Here is a 17,242-nt window from a genome sequence, read left to right on the forward strand (position 1 = left end):
TAATAGAATGCCTTTTGGCATTCAGGGAACTAGTTCAGGGAACTTTAGGCATTGCAGACACTGTAGGACATGCACACGCTGTCATTTTTTGAGAAACTAAGATAGTTTCATTGCGAAAGTAAAGATATCATAGTTGCAAATCACTCATCACAGCAGACTAAATGGGGCTTCCTGTTTCTAATATTTGATCCATTCTAATATATCCATTTCTGGTCTGAAGTAGTACCGCATTTTATAAACAATTTACAAAATGATCAAAAATGAGAGGCTGCTCATTGTTTAATGTGTTGACAGAGAAGGCGATAAAACATTTTGGTGTCTTCATTTGAAAGCAAGTACATTGATTGTTTTTCTAAAGGTTAGTTCTGTATTTATACATCACACTTCCTCATACAGTCAAGCGTTCGGCACACTGAGCACAAGATTCAGGGCGAAACAGATGTCTTTTTTAATTCAAACTTTTAATCAGCTTTGGTCCTGTGTGTCTTTTCTTCTGTAATTTAGGTAAGCAGTCGTTTTGTTTTATAACCAACAACATATTATTCAATAGTAATTTACGTTACAGACTGAGGCTGTTTGTAAGCTCATATAAAAATGTTGCTGGTTTTTGAGTACCTAGGAAATGAAGTTTCCATAGCCATTGAACACATAGACATGACTGACCCTTCGAACAGAACAAATTTGAACCATGTTATTACAGATTGTTGTTTGACCTTGTATGAGAAGGTATCTTGTCCAACTTCTTGAATCTAGAACGAAAACATGCTGAAATGTTCCTTCAAACATTTCAAATCTTGGCACAGCCCAAGAACACCACTTTTCTGCATCACTTTTATTGCATTATTTATTTGGTATAGTTATGCATACAAATATTCTTAGGATTCATCTTGATTTAATTATCTACAGTCATATTAAATATGAATATTCACAAAATCTACAAAATCTAAAAAAATCTGACCTCAGAAACACTGGTGGCTAACGGCAATCTATGGTTTGGTAGACTGTATTAAGCCCAGTAGTGGCTTATTGTGTGTAAATCTCTCTCTAAAAATGAATGAATTAACATTCTATTGAATTCACATCTGGGTAACAATGGGCATTCAATTGTGGTCACTTTGCCTTAAAATATGGGGTGTAGGGTTACACCTGGCCACTTCATGTGTCCTGTTTGTAGGCACATGGATTTGTTCTTGGCCATTTAGCCAAATGCACCTCTGCTTAGTCAGACGTTTAATGCAATATTTATTTGGTATAGTTATGCATACAAATATTCTTAGGATTCATCCTGATTTAATTATCTACAGTCATATTAAATATGAATATTCACAAAATCATAATGCAGCCATAGCTAAATCTTAATAACATGGTTGAGAATTAAGTTATGAGCTTATTTGAGTTGTGTATGAAAGTCAAACTGTTAAAATGCATTAATTGATGAGTATTTTAATTAAGTAAGCAAGTTAGTAACAGGCCACTATTCACAAAATGAGTTCAACGGAAGTAGCTGGGACACATTTGGAGCCAAAAAACATTTGTATTTTTCATTTCATTCATAAACTGTCATATTTCATATTCATTACTTTACCCTTTACATTGCATTTTAAGTTGATTCTGTTGAATTAAGTAATTCTTCAAATGAAATACTGGACCTAACAACTGGGGATACACATAGGGCCCAGTCCATCCCCTTCCCTTATACTCTAATCACCCACTACATCTCAAACACTCTCATGTAGGCACCTGCTTTCCTATGTTGCTGTCAGCTACAATTCCTATCATTTCAGTAAAACAATACACAAAAATAACAAGATCCTACACCTAACAGATAAGCTCACAGTGGCAGTTTCTGATCCGATCAGCAACACTTCTGCTGGGACTGACAAGGCCTTACCTTTACCAGTTAAGGTTACACATAGCCTCCCTGTCACCTATACACTATTACCCTACATGCACTACATCGCAAGCTCTGAATTAAGCCCATGATACCTCTGGAAGGTCCAACACTGAAGTCTGGTGTCCCAGACCTACTCCCCTCCAAGCTCACTTCCCAGGATTTTACAGGATTACTCTCAACTTCGACAACACTATATTAACAGCATATTTACAAGACACAAGCCTGTTTCTCCCACCACACTACAGCTTCAGTCACACTAAATTAGATTTCCAGTCTGATTTCCTTTCTGACTTCATGAGCTATAATCTAATAATATTTTAATAATGAATAAACAATTTTACACGATATTCTAATCTTTTGAAATGTTCTGGTAATATCAACAGTCCCTTGTGAAATGTAAGACATTTGGGGTAGGAAATCCAATCAAGTAAAGGTCAAAAGACATATTACCAAAAGTTTACCAAAAGAGTTTGTTGGTGCTTGTGTAAAGTTAAAGTTTCTTACATGATGGATTGAGAAATTTGGCTTGTGAATTGTGTTTTTTTTTTTCACACTAAAGCTGATAAAAATACAGGTCAAGGTTACAAAAAAAAACCTTCCACAATATTTTTTAGCAGTTGCAGTTGGATTCTGTGTTGCAGAATGCTTTAAACACTCGACAGATCTGTGTAGAGGTGGGAGTTCCTCAAGCTCTTTCAGAGCCATCCTAAAATAACTTCAAGAGGAAGCGCTCACTGTATCTTTTGAGTAAACTCCCCATGCTGTTTGTGACTTTTTTCGTTAAGCAGATTGGGTTGTTATCTAATGTCTGTGTCTTATGTACAGTATAAATGTAAATCATATCGGTGGTAAGGTTCTGACCTCAGAAACACTGGTGGCTGGTGGCAATCTGTGGTTTGGTAGACTTGGTTTTAAACCCAGGAGTGTGTTAAAATGAATTCATTAACATTCCATTGAATTCACATTTGGGTAACAATGGACATTCAGTTGGGGACTCTTTGCCTTAAAATATGGGGTGCAGGGTTACACCTGGCCACTTCATGTGACTAGTATCTGGACTGTATCCTGATAAGATTGTAGGCACATGCATTTATTCTTGGTCATTTAGCCAAATGCACCTCTGCTTAGACTCTGTCAGACTGTAATCCGTGGGGACAGAATATGCAACTGTGCTCATTGCTCAGCAATTATTTCTGGGGTTCTGGTTGTTCTGGGATAAGTTTTGGTTGTCGAATACATCTTGGAGAGATGGATGTGTTTACTCTGTTATATCATGGCTCAAATGTGTCTCAGACCTCCTCCTGAAGTGTGCCTTGGGTGCATTTTTATGTGGCTTGGCCTAATCCAGATAAAATCCTGATACGCAAGTGACCAGGTATAAACGGGGTCAAAGTGAATCTACACAGAACATGCAACTAGCAAACTGGAAAACTGCAGAGTTTAGATGAGTTTATACTATAAAATAGAAAATACATTATTTTTGTAATTATCGATGTTTCTTATATTTACATATCCCACATAATATTTCTACATTTTCTATTTTCGTTGGTGGTTGGTGTGGCGCAACAGCTGCCATTGCGCTATAATAACACCATGTGGGAGACCAGGGTTCGATTCCCGGTCTGGGTGACTATGCTGCGCTACACCAATAAGAGTCCTTGGGCAAGACTCCTAACACTACATTGGCCCACCTCTGTAATACGAGTAACCTTGTAAGTCGCTCCGGATAAGTGCGTCTGCTAAATGCCGTGTATTTAGTACATGTACATGGTTTTTATCACTCCAAAGAATCTGTCTAAAGAAATGTTGGGCACTGTTAAAGCAGCGTAAACAACAAACTTGTCATTTTCCTCTGTTTCCAGATCAAATGGTGCTGAAGAGGATGCTAACCAGTGTCAACCGTGAGCATCGCATCAACTGCAGTTTTGCTGGCTACACAAGAACGTACATGCCCATGATAATCCACAGAGATCATCATACCCCACCAGCGGTATTCTGTGCATACCTCTTGCTAGCATTGTGCTGCATTGTACACGTGCCTCCTGCAAATGGATTTTTTGTGAACAACTGCAACATGAAGGGTTCTCTAAAACACCCGGTGAATTTGACGGCATTTTGCAACAAGAGGGAACTTAATACTTTTCCACACAACGTGCCAGACCAAACGAGAGTACTCGACATTTCCAACAATAGGTTAATCAAGGTAAAGAAACATGATTTAAACCACCTCACCATGCTTACACACCTGAATGGGTCACACAACCGGATCTGGGAGATAGAGGATGGGGCGTTCGAATCCTTGACAGTCTTGCAGGAGCTGAATCTCGCTGACAACAGACTCACTACCATCTCAGCAGGATCCTTCCAAAATCTGTTCAACCTCACCGTGCTGCGACTGGATGAAAATAATATTACAAATATTAGTGCGTCTGCCTTCGTTCCGCTTATTAGTCTGGTGATGCTGAATTTATCAGGTAATAATTTGGCCCACATTTGTGAAGCTCAACCTGCCTTTCAGTTGCTCCACATTCAAGAGCTGTACATAGGGAGCAACAGGTTTAGCTCTTTTCAAACATCCCAGGTTTCAAACACATCCCTAAAACTAAAAGTTCTGGATCTGTCCCAGAATCTCCTAGAGGTCTTCAGAATCACAGCAGATATCTTTCCCCAGCTTGAATCACTAGACCTGGCATTCAGCAATGGAAGCATCACGTGGGACGTGCAGGACACGCACTACCTTAAGAATGTTAGTACCCTTCATTTAAGTGGGAAACAAGAGGAAATGAAATCTGTGCTGCAGACCTTTAACACATCACTGACCTCTCTTCATCTCTGCCAGTTCAGAGAGCAAGCAGTGAAGCCGCTAATTACGACTGCTTGCCTGATGAACTCTCTGAGAAGCCTGCATCTGCAAAGGAATAGCATGGAATCCATATCAGAGAAGGAACTAACACACTGCACTGATCTAGTAGTGCTGAACTTGTCTGAAAACGCTCTCGTGAACATAACAAATCTGGCCTTTAGATCAATGACAAAACTAAGCAGGCTGGATTTGTCCAGTAACAGACTGAACAGTGTTCCAGCGGCCCTTGGCAGTCTGTCTTCCTTGGAGACCCTAGATCTCAGTTACAATAGCATCGATGGTTTAACATGTTCAGATTTCAACAACCTGACACAGTTGCACACACTTAAGATCCACAGAAATCCTTTGTCTTTGTTGGAAAATTGCACATTTCAAAACCTTCGTAATCTGAAGACCCTAATAATCAGCTCCAGCAGACTCATTTCTGTCAAACACTGTTTCAAAGCTTGTCTTCAGAACCTGGAGTTTTTGGATTTAACACAGAGCAATCTGAATACTATCCATACTGAAGATTTCAGACATTTACAGTCTCTCACACACTTGCTTTTAAATGACAATCAAATAACTACCATAGAGGACGGAGCTTTTAATGGACTAAGCAAACTGAAGGAGCTTCACCTGCAATCAAACAAAATCACAACAAATTCACTAAAGGTCTCTGTTTTCTCAGGACTTGGTAATCTAACATCTCTTATGCTGAACAACAATTATTTCTCATATTCCGATCATCTCATTGAGCCACCCTTCACACATTTGAAGTCTTTGGAAACTCTAGCGATCTACAACCAAGGCCACAAGGGGATGCTGAACATCCCATCCAACTTTTTAGAAGGACTGACATCTCTACAGGAATTTATGGCAGGAAATCTCAACCTAAATTCTCTAGATTCTAAAACTTTTTCATACACGCCAAGACTACAGATCCTGGACCTCAGGAGAAACGAATTGACCATGGTCTCCCCAAAAGTGTTCATGCCCCTCCAAAGACTCAGCACACTCTCCATGCCCTCGATTGGGTTGCAGTCTCTTGACTTCCTCATGCAAGCAAACCTTACTGAAATCCAGTACTTGCAAGTCAGCAGGAATGCACTGGCAGTCATCAATCAAACCATGATTTCTTCACTCACCAAGTTAATGTACATTGACCTGCAAGGTAATACTTTCAGTTGTGACTGCAGCAATTCCTGGTTTGTTGACTGGGCCATAAAAAACAATGACACACAAGTTTTAAATGCAGACCAATTGACATGCAATTATCCATCAAACCTCAGGGGAAACAAACTTATAGAGCTGGACTTTGAGTCATGTACTGTGGATCAGGGTTTTTATTATTTTATCTTGACCACCATATTAGTTCTTCTGACTATGCTTAGCTCCATCCTCCATCATTTCTTAAAATGGCAAGTTGTCTATGCCTACTATCGCCTTCTAGCTTTTCTCTATGACAACAATCAGCAAAGAAAGAAGGGGGATTCCAGTGGTGTTCAGTACGATGCTTTCATTTCTTACAACACTCACGATGAGCTCTGGGTTATGAGTGAACTAATACCTCAGGTGGAGGGAGAGCAGGGCTGGAGGTTGTGTTTGCACCACAGAGACTTCCAGCCAGGCAAACCCATCATGGAAAATATAGTGGACGGGATCTATAGCAGCCGCAAGACCATCTGCGTGATCAGCCGCCACTACCTGGAGAGTGAGTGGTGTTCCAGAGAAATCCAGGTGGCCAGTTTTCGACTCTTTGATGAGAAGAAGGACGTTCTCATCCTGGTGTTCCTGGAGAATATTCCTGCCCATCAGTTGTCTCCGTACTATCGAATGAGAAAGCTAATAAAGAAGCGCACCTACATCAGCTGGCCCAAACCAGGAGAGGATACCCGTGTCTTCTGGCAGAAGCTGAGAGTCGCTCTGGAGACCAAAGGGACTTCTGAGGAGGAAAGTCTTATTCTTTCTGGGTTAAGGAGAATCTAAATAAACTGTTTTACAAATCAGATGGCAATTCCCTTTCACATAGTGAGAAAAATGACTAAACCTTATGCAGAAATATTTACTTTCTCACACTCATCAAGCATCTGAATGTTATGGCAAAGTGAATTTGAGGCCTTCAACCCTGAAAAGAAACTGTACCAACTGTTAAGCATGTTGGAGTTAGCGACACTGGAGTGTTTTGAAACGCGTACATGCCATAATGAAGGTGCACTACCTCAGAATTATTCAGCATAACCTCAAACCACCATGTGGATGTTTAAAACATGGGCACATTTGTATTTTTTGTCTGGACAGTGACCCCAAACCCACATGGGGAATGTGTAAAGCAGGCTAACATTAAGCTTTTAAAATGACCTTCTTAAAGTTCTGATAACATCCCTACTGAAAATGAGTTGACTGTGCTTGAAAGTCATGTCTGTGCCAGGAATCCAACACAGTGGTCAAATATCCAACCAGCATTCTGCCAGAAGCGTATTGCTGGCTACCAAAAGCTTCCGATCAAGGTGCAACCTGCTAATGTACATTTGACAAAATATGAAGTGTTCTGTATGTTTTTTTCTTACCCTGTATGTACAATTGTTAGCCTGTGTTGAATTAAAATGGTTTTCTATTAAAGATGCTGTACATTTCATTTGGCCCCAGAAAAAGAAATAGCAACAATATGGCCACATTTATATCCATGAGTGTATTCTCTGTTTTTATCAGCAGTAGCAGCACATATACTGTAATCCCACCTGTAAAAAAGAAGTAGGTGACAGAAATATGTGATTAATTCTACTAATAATTGCAACCAAGAGGAACAATAGACCACTTTTTGACCTCATGGAAGTGGACTTGCTTTTTAGTGAATAAGCCAGGGTCATTTTTAATTATTTATATATATTATATATTATATATATATTTAAAATCCACCTGCCCTATTAAACCCTTAACACAGGAAGAATTATTACACACTAAGGTGTTTTACTCAGTAACTTCAGGGAATTCTGTTACAAATTGGTGGGGCTATTCTTTGGTAATGGAAGTTTGTGGGATACAGCCAATGCTTGGTGTCCCCCTATTAACACAGACTTGAACAAAGTAGATATAGAACGTTGAGCATCTTGCCTGTGTGTGCTGAGCATTAAGCATTACCAACAACCAACACATGGGGGCATGGTCTACACATGCATCACTGACATGAACTACAGTGACTCAGACGCTCAATGTGAAATACATTTGGGAACATGACCCAATGTTTTACATCCCCTTCCTTTACATGCCCTTCGCATTTGTGTCAAAGGTGAATATCCATCAGCCACCTCCATCCATCAACATTCATTGAAAAACATTGATTACCTTAATCTACATAGGCATCTGTCAAGGGATGAATGTACTAGGCAGTCCGTTCTTGACAGTTCATTCTTTAAGGTGATGTGTTAACAGTAGTGAAGCAAAATAATAAGAATCTGAGACAAGAATGAAGACGACTGGGTAAGAACATCTTTAAAACATCAGGCAGGTCTTGTGGGGTTTTCTGGTATGCAGTGGTCAGTACCTACCAAAAACGCTCTAAGAAAGCATACCTGGTGAAAAGGCTACAGGGTCATGGGCACATAAGGCTCATTGAAGCTCATGGAGACCCGACCTCACCTCCCAAACATACAGGACTTAAAGGATCTGCTGCTAATGTCTTGGTGCCAGATACCACAGGACGACTTCAGAGGACTTGTGGAGTCCATGCCTTGAATGGACAGATCTGTTGTGGGGGCACAAGGGGGACCTACTCAATATTGGGCAGATGGTCATAATGTTATGTAACAAATATACCATTTTAATACAGCATTCAAAAACTATAGTACTCTGTCCACATGGCGTCTGGTGTCTGGTGAGTGGCACATTGTGACAGCAATTGGGGGTGGTGATTAGTAATAGGGCGCTGCCAGGATTTTTGGGCCCCATAAAAAGATTACATTGAGCCCCACAACTCCACCACAACAATTCTGCCAAAATACATAATTAGTATATTTTCAGGGCCCCTGTCATTCACACACCTTTTTGTATTGTCACCCCAGTGAGAGATTGTGGTGTACTTATTGCCCTGGTTCTGCTGTGGTGGTACTTGCTCTGACACCGGTGGGAGGTGTTTCTCTTTTCTGGGTTCCCTGCAGGTTCCTTTGACGTTTCTTATTCTTTAGTATCCCGGAAATGTTTGCAGTCTGACCACTTTTACTTGGACCGTGGGGGAAGGGCTTTGCTGGACTTGTCGTAGTGTAGATTTTGTAGTCAAGATGAGTGGCATCTTCACAGCGGTTTCCACTGCTGAATCAAGAGTTTCAGCATTCATGGATTTTTCTCAGATTCAGAAGTTAGTCCCATCTTTCTTGGATTTCTTCATTACATCCTTTGCACTACAAACTGCTTGTTCTTCTGGCCTGCAGGTAATCTGGACTGCTTGTTACAAGATTCCAGGCTGTTGTAAAATCATTAGACTGCTGGCTTGTGAATTAAGTTCTGTTGGCTGACATGGGTTAAGTTGGGATGAGTTTTGGGATGGTGCAAGCCATTTCAAATCAGACTAAGAATTGATCAATACAAAGTAATTATGATTGTCCCATTGGAAGATATATCTGGTGTATGGAGCTTTGTGTTTTGTTTGTTCAGTAGAAACCAACTCCTGGAAAAAGGAAACAACTGCTTTCAGGACATTCATAACAATTTTGAATGTCACAACATCTTACTTCCACATCTTAAAGTTCTTCTAGTAGACATGAAGCGAAACAGGAAGGATCATGAGTAACATCCTTCACCCTGGAAATGGAATTATTTTATAATTCTGAACACCCATATTAGGACCTACGAGTTTATGTTCAACATATGGGTATATTGGTCAACCATGGAAAATGAAAAAGCAATAACCAAAAAATGGATTTCAATCAAAATTAACATTTTATTTAAGGAGATATGGCTGGTATTAATATACAAAAACATCCAGTAGCAAGAGGTCTCAAATAGCCTTCCATTAAAGTCATTTCACCACAGCTAAGGGGGCGTTGTGAGGCATGATGAAGATAACAACATAAAATGTGACCAAATACACTAATGTTGAATAAATAATCAATTAATGATAGATACTGCACTTCTATACACTGGTTTTAACACAATTCATTTCAGACATCTGAAAAGATATGGACATTTAAAGGCTGTAAGTCTCTGAAATCTCCAAAATAGTAAATTGTGTATGTTAAAATTATTCATTATTTCTATTTTATTTATGTTGGAGCATTTCTATTAGTCCATTTATCATGAACTGGTCCAAGTCTTGCTAACCTCTACTGCTTTTAATGGACAGCGATGACATTCTTAATTTCTAGATTGCAGTTCACAGAGAAACCTTCATTTAACACATAGAATATGACTTTCTGGAGCAGATAAACCTATTGGCACCATGCCTAATGCGAAGTGTGGGCTAGAGGGGTATAAAGCCCCCCAGCATTGAGCTGTTGAGTAGTGGAACTGTGTTCTCTGGAATGATGTATGGTTCTCCATCCAGTACTTTTGGGATGAGGTGAGGAGTTGGGGAGGAAGTGGTGAGGTGATCATCCAACATCCTGACCTCAATAACACGCTTATCGCTGAATGCAGACGAATACACACAACATTGCTCCTTCAAAATCTAGTAGAAAGCCTTCTTCCCTGGACGGTAGAGAAGCAGAACAAATGGACAGGCTTCAGGATCAGAGCCACTTCGACAAAAGCCATATTGTGTTGACTGGACGACTGGGTCGATCTAGTATGGGTCGATCCTAGTATGCAGTGGTCAGTACCAACCAAATGGGATCCCGGGATAAATAATATGTGTGCAAAAGAAAGCTCTCAGGTTGAGTTTGCATGCTGTTCAACAGTTTCATTTCCTGATGAGAAACTTACCGCTGCATAAAATAAACATCTTCACTTCCTTGTTTTACAATGAACTGGTGAAGTTCTTCAGTCAACTGCTGACAAAGAAATAGATATCCTATGCTTTTTAAACAAGGTGTCCTTAGCTTACATTTTTTTCATCCTTGGTACTTCATTGGTAAGTAAAGCTTTCAAGTTCGAGGTCTGTACTTTAGTTCACAGGCACGCTTTAGGGGGCAATTGTTAGTAGCGCGTGTCTGAGATCTTTTTTTCCATTAAGAAAAAGCAATTTTGTATATATTAACAGTTTTCACACCTATTGTGATCATTTACAGTTGGAATGTGTCCAATGTTTGTCACATGTCAAAATTACATAGCTTTTCATTTCTTTTTTCATTTATTTTTGGGTTAGTAACTATTATATGTGCATTTGTGCAAGCATTACAGTCATTATTTTGTATATTTTGCTGCAAGTTGTTTTTACCTCTTTTTACTTAAAAAAAAAACAACTAAATATGTAAATTGGTCAAGAGTGCCTAAGTGTATGCAAAAATGTAGGCCCTTCTTGACAAATTAAAAGCCTGTTTTTTCAAACTGCAAATAAACATGAAGCAGTATTTCCTCACTGGTCATATGTTCACAGTTGTAAAATGGGTTTTTTCTATGTTTCTTTCATAGGACTGCTGAAATTAAGGATAAATGAAAACAGTATGTTGAACCTGATTAGGCAGTAGAGTAGTTTCAGACCAACACAACAAAGATTATGCAGAACTGGACATTTGTGTCAGTGGTATCTACAGGCCTTTTCTTGGTACTGTCATGGTGCGCACTTCTCAGTCCGATACATGGATATTGGCTGAAGGACTGCACTGTCAAAGGTTCTTTAAATTCTACAAATGCAAAAGTGCTCTGCTACAAAAGGCAGCTTCTGGACATACCCAGAAACCTCCCAAGCAGAGTGAGGGTGCTGGACATTTCTTACAACAAGATAAAAGTGATACAAAGGAACGATTTGGGAGATTTAGCCAATCTGCACAACCTTAACATCAGCAAAAACATGATCATGGAAGTGGAGGACGGGGCTTTCAGAGGCTTAGCTGCACTGAAGGAACTCAATCTTGCGTACAACAAACTCATAGCAATCTCAGGCGAAGCCTTCCAGAACCTGTTCAACCTCACTGTCCTTCGACTGGAGGAAAATCACCTTTCAGAAATCAGTCCATCGGCTTTTCTTCCTCTGCTTAGTCTGGAGATGTTAAACTTGTCAGGAAATCATCTACATTATATCCATAAAGCACGGCCTGCCTTTCAAATGCCCCGTATTCAGGAACTACACATCGGGAGAAATGGGATTACCTCTTTCGAAACATGTAAAGTTTCAAACACATCCTTGCAACTGAAGGCACTAGATCTGTCCCACAATCCTTTGCAGTTGTTTAGGATCACAGCAGATATCTTTCCTCGCCTCGAAACATTAGACCTGGCATTGATAAACGTCAGCATGAAGTGGGACGTGCAGGACAAAGACTACTTCCGAAATGTCAACAGACTCAACTTAAGTGGAATGCAGATGGCGTCGGAGGACATGAAGGCATTGCTGCAAACCTTCAACACTACACTGTCTAACCTTAGACTGTACTACTTCGGAGAAGAGAAAGCCAAATCTCTTGCTGAGGATGCTTGCCTCATCAACTCATTGACAACCCTGCGTCTGGAGTCCAATGGCATCAGATCTATATCCGAAAATGAACTAAAAAGCTGCAAAGACCTGAGAGTGCTGGACTTAGGGGAAAACAGACTCACTAAAATTTCATCCCTCGCATTTAGATCCATGCGTAAACTCAATACCCTGAGTTTTTGCCATAATAAGTTGAGCAGAGTTCCTGCTGCCATTGGCAAGCTTTCCAATTTGGAAGTCCTAGATCTCAGCTACAATTCCATAAGCACCATAACCTGCTCGGATTTCACCAATCTAACACATCTAATAACACTGCATGTTTACAGAAACCCTCTGTCCTCAGTGGAGCGCTGTGCTTTTCAAGACCTTCATAATTTGAAACTACTTCTTATTGGTTCAGCGAGACTTTTCACCTTAAAGGGATATTTTGTGAAGGGTCTCCAAAGTCTGCAATATTTGGATACATCACGCAACAAACTAAGTACCATCCATAGAGGCGATTTTCAGTGTTTGCGGAATCTGACACATCTGCACTTACAAGACAATCAAATAAAAAGTATAGAGGAAGGTGCTTTCAGAGGATTAGACCATCTGATTCTACTGGACTTACAATCCAACAAGATTACGAAGACCTCAATAAGTGATGCTGTTTTCTCTGGACTCCCAAATCTTAAATTACTGGTTTTAAATAACAACTGCATATCGTACTTAAGCCAGAGCAGCCTCAGTCCACCGCCGTTTATTAATCTGAAGGCTTTGCAAGCGCTGATCATTTTCAGTCAGGGAATAGATGGAATGCAATATTTTCCTTCCAACCTCTTGGAGGGATTGACAGATTTAAAACAGCTCTGGGCTGGCAATCTTAATATAAACTCTTTGCACCATGACACCTTTACTCACACTCCAAAACTGTGGCTAGTGGACCTCAGCAAAAACGACCTAACATCAATCTCGGCAGAAATACTTGTGCCACTCAAAGAACTCAGTTCTCTGACCATGATTCAGACAGGTATACAATCATTGGACTTTCTTATTCAAGCCAAGCTCAATGGAATACAACTTCTACTCATTAGAAAGAATTCCATACCTGTCATCAGTGAGAATTTGATTGACACCCTCTCAAAGCTGTCCCACCTGGATCTGCAGGGCAATGAATTTTCCTGTGACTGCGACAATGCCTGGTTTATTGACTGGGCAGTCAAGAACAACAACACACAAGTTTTAAGCGTAGACGAGTTCAAGTGCAACTACCCGTCCAATCTCAGAGGAAGTCGGCTTCTAGATCTTGACAAAGACTCCTGCATTGTCAATGTGGGGCTGTTATGCTTCATCTGCACTACGTTGTCTGTCCTTCTGACTCTGCTCAGCTCTTTCTTCTACCACTTCCTGAAATGGCAGATTGTCTATACCTACTATCTTTTCCTGGCGTTTCTTTACGACAAAAAACAGCACAAAAAGCAAAAGCTCCAAAGCTTCCAGTATGATGCTTTTATTTCCTACAACACCCTCGATGAACTCTGGGTAATGAAGGAGCTGTTACCAAAGCTGGAGGGTGAGCAGGGTTGGAGGTTGTGTTTGCACCACAGAGACTTCCAGCCAGGTAAAGCCATCTTGGAAAACATTGTGGACGGCATCTATAGCAGCCGTAAGACCATCTGCGTCATCAGCCCCCACTACCTGGAGAGCGAGTGGTGTTCCAGAGAAATTCAGGTGGCCAGTTTTCGACTCTTTGATGAGAAGAAGGACGTTCTCATTCTGGTGTTCCTGGAGGACATTCTGCCTCACCATCTATCTCCATATTACAGGATGAGGAGTCTAATCAAAAAGCGTACCTACCTCAGCTGGCCCAAACCTGGAAAGGACACTCAGGTCTTCTGGCAGAAACTGAGAGCAGCTCTGGAGACTAAAGGGACTTCTGAGTAGTAGTCATTTATTCTCTCAGGCATTGACTATAGAAAACATGGACGTTGTTGTTCCATTTGCTTCCGTTCTACAGAGGTGAAGCCAAAATTGTCCCAGTATCTGCCATGTTGTCAAATTTGCAACCAGAGTCTGTGCAGCAGAGACCACACCTGCCTTCTCATTTGGTCTGGTTTCTCAGACCAGGCATGTCTCAGACCGCCTTCTATGAGCTTACAGCTCAGAAGCTGAGCAGATTTTTCTCCTGGATTCCCAGTTTGTCCAGTAAGTGCAATGTCTGAACAGTAAAAGTGCAGCTCATTTAAACTGAGTATCTACACTTCAGACATAGCTTGATTGCTTAAAATCCATTGAGGTGGTGTACAGAGGCAAAATGACAAAAACTGTGTCACTGCCTAAATACTTATTGACCTGACTAAAAGTAAATGCAAGAAAACATGGTTCCATTCCCCTCCGCTCTATAGAAATTAAGTCAAAAGTGTCCCAGTATCTGCCATGCTGTCAAATGTGAAACCAGAGAGTGCAGTAGAGACATGCCTACTCATTTGGTGGACCCACTCCCTTCCCCCAGACCAAGCATGGCCCAGACCGCCTTCATTGAGCTTACAGCGCAGAAATCCCTGGCTTCCCATTTTGTCCGGTAAGTGGAATGATTCAATTGGAAAACTGCAGCTCATGTAAGTTTCACTACAACTCAGCTACTCCGTAAACAGAAAGGGCATGATGCAGGTCCTGCAGACGACCAGTCTCTACCAGTCAAGGCTGTCAGTCACTTCATTCCTAAGCATAACCCTGCCTTCTTATGATTTAGCAGAGTATTTTCTTCTGGGGGGGAAATGCGCCAATGTTAACATAGAGGAAGCTAACTGCTGGAATTAGACACTGGGGATGGAAAGACAGTTTAGAGGAGAACAATGAGATTAAAAATGGGCTGTTCTGTCATTGAAACATGTGGGGATGGGCGGAACTACACAACATACTGCATCCAGCCAGCAGACACACTAAACCTGTGGTGGCCTCAATTTTGAGAGATGTTGCACTGTTCATGTTTTCTGCAGTCCTTGCTCTTAAGAAGGATCTGTGGTATATCTAAAAAAACTTGGTTTGGTGGGGTTTCTATGTTTTGGACTTTTGTGTATATTTTATTTTTGCATTTGCTAATTGTATGTGTGGGAGGAAATAATATCCCAGAATGTTCAGAGAAATAACATGGATTGATTAAGAAGATATGATGATTTTTTCAGTTGATGGGGAATTATGCAGTCTTAGCTAATGTTCTTACTTGCTACTTCATTTTTATCTGCTCTAAGAAAAGTGCCACTAATGCCACCAATATGTGAACAGTTATGGTATCATATATATGTCAGATTTTGTAGTGACCTTGTTTTTAATGTGAGTATTTACTGTGTTGTTTCTCCTGAGATGCACATGTCTGTGGAAGTTGTCTTTTAGACCTTTTGGTGAAACTGCTTATCGGTCAATTTAGCCTCTAAAAATGAAGGGACTATGTAAAAAACAACATGGTTAATGCAATACTTTTGTTTAGCCCCTTGAATTATAGCTGAACGTCTATACCTTTGCCACAGCTCGGTGGCTTCATTACAATCCATTAAATTACCAAAAGTGTGTCACTGTTCATATACTTACGGACCTGACCAAAAGTACATGCAGGAAAACAATCATAGAAAAATATTATATAATAGATTGAATAGATAGTCGGCATGTTAATCAATGTCTAATGCAGAAACCTTTGCCTTGCTAACCAACTGACCACTGCAGAAATAATGCTATTTCTCTAGTGTCTCATCACCACAAGTCTGTCACTTAACATACCCTTCGAGTTCATTTCCTTAAGAGACACTTCCTCACTTCCTCATTGTAAAGATTCAGCAGACTTCAGTCAGCACTAGACTATGTAACAATTAGGTTTAATTTACCATCAATTTCCATCTTTTTTTGTTCATATTCAACTGGGTTATATTTATTTTTATAATTTTAGATTTAGGGGGAATATGCAGTTGTTGTTTTTTTACTTTTCTAAAAAGGAAAGGGATCTGGCATTTCTAGCAATTCTACCCAGGCATGAAAGCCAACAGAAACTATTCAAACAGTTGTGGTTAAACAAACTGTTGAGGTTTACTTGTATCATAATCATGCATTGGCACTAGGGTTACAGCGGTATGAGATTTCATGTGTGTGATAACCATCTCAGAAAATATCATGATTTTACAGCATCACTGTATATGGTATTTCATAATCCTTATTGTATTGTTGTTGTTGTTGTTATTCTTCTTCTTCTTCTTCTTCTTATTATTATTATAATTATTATACACTGACACTTAAATGGAAAGAAAATGAGTTTTTGGTTGAACAAAAGCTTTTCAATAGCTAAAACAGTTTATTAATGGATCTATATGTTAAATGTCTCCCTTTTGAAAAGAATTAAGTGAGGTAGAGCTCTTCTGAACTATGTTGTGTCAGCTAATGAATATTTTCATAATGGGTTAATATGCTGATTATTTTCTTCATTAATTGATTGATTGTTTTTGAAAATAGTAAGCTATTGTTGGGATTGTTTTGCCTTTTGAATTCAGTTGCAATTCCAAATACTGATATTGAGCAAATGTGCACAGTATGGGTATGGTAACCATAAACCCTGCAACCCTTATAGGAAACAGCCCAGACCAGTGTATGTGAGGTTGAGATGATTTGAGCTCAGATTTCCAGGACTTTCCAGCACTACTTGTAGGGTTCAGACTTGGTTACACACTGTATTTGTAAAGTTAAAGTACAGTTCCTTATTCTTCATTTGTTTTGATAGAACAATGTATTGCTTCTTTCTGGGTGGACTGCTATATTCATTCATCATATAAAACACAACATGGAAAATAACACAGGAACCTGAAGCTCATTTATTTAGGTGCACACCACCACCTACTGTCCATTCCTGCACATGCACAGTTCAAGAATAAAGAATAAGGGACTCACCAACACACTGGAATCCTGTTGGTATCAAGTCAAA

The 17,242-nt window shown here is 40.0% G+C and overlaps 2 protein-coding genes across 3 annotated transcripts; both read left to right on the plus strand.

Annotated features, from left to right (window-relative positions):
- The first annotated feature begins 418 nt into the window (after positions 1-418).
- LOC140536137 (toll-like receptor 13) lies at positions 419-7,338 on the plus strand. Of its 2 annotated transcripts, none has more exons than XM_072657788.1 (2): positions 419-504; positions 3,757-7,338. In XM_072657788.1, exon 2 carries the CDS (start codon positions 3,762-3,764, stop codon positions 6,723-6,725), a length of 2,964 nt encoding a protein of 987 aa, XP_072513889.1. In that variant the 5' UTR covers positions 419-504; positions 3,757-3,761; the 3' UTR covers positions 6,726-7,338. The 2 variants fall into 2 exon arrangements, with proteins under 2 accessions (XP_072513889.1, XP_072513890.1); XM_072657789.1 differs by lacking the exon at positions 419-504 and having other exon boundaries at positions 4,052-4,097; positions 5,428-7,338.
- Positions 7,339-10,572: 3,234 nt separating this feature from the next.
- Positions 10,573-17,242, plus strand: LOC140536138 (uncharacterized). Its single transcript, XM_072657791.1, has 2 exons — positions 10,573-10,800; positions 11,301-17,242. Exon 2 carries the CDS (start codon positions 11,386-11,388, stop codon positions 14,221-14,223), a length of 2,838 nt encoding a protein of 945 aa, XP_072513892.1. The 5' UTR covers positions 10,573-10,800; positions 11,301-11,385; the 3' UTR covers positions 14,224-17,242.

Source organism: Salminus brasiliensis, chromosome 15, assembly GCF_030463535.1.
Source record: "Salminus brasiliensis chromosome 15, fSalBra1.hap2, whole genome shotgun sequence".
Taxonomy (NCBI): domain Eukaryota; kingdom Metazoa; phylum Chordata; class Actinopteri; order Characiformes; family Bryconidae; genus Salminus; species Salminus brasiliensis.

Coding starts and splice junctions, on each gene's coding strand:
- LOC140536137 (XM_072657788.1), top strand. CDS start 3,762: ATGGTGCTGAAGAGGATGCTAACCAGTGTCAACCGTGAGCATCGCATC.
- LOC140536138 (XM_072657791.1), top strand. CDS start 11,386: ATGCAGAACTGGACATTTGTGTCAGTGGTATCTACAGGCCTTTTCTTG.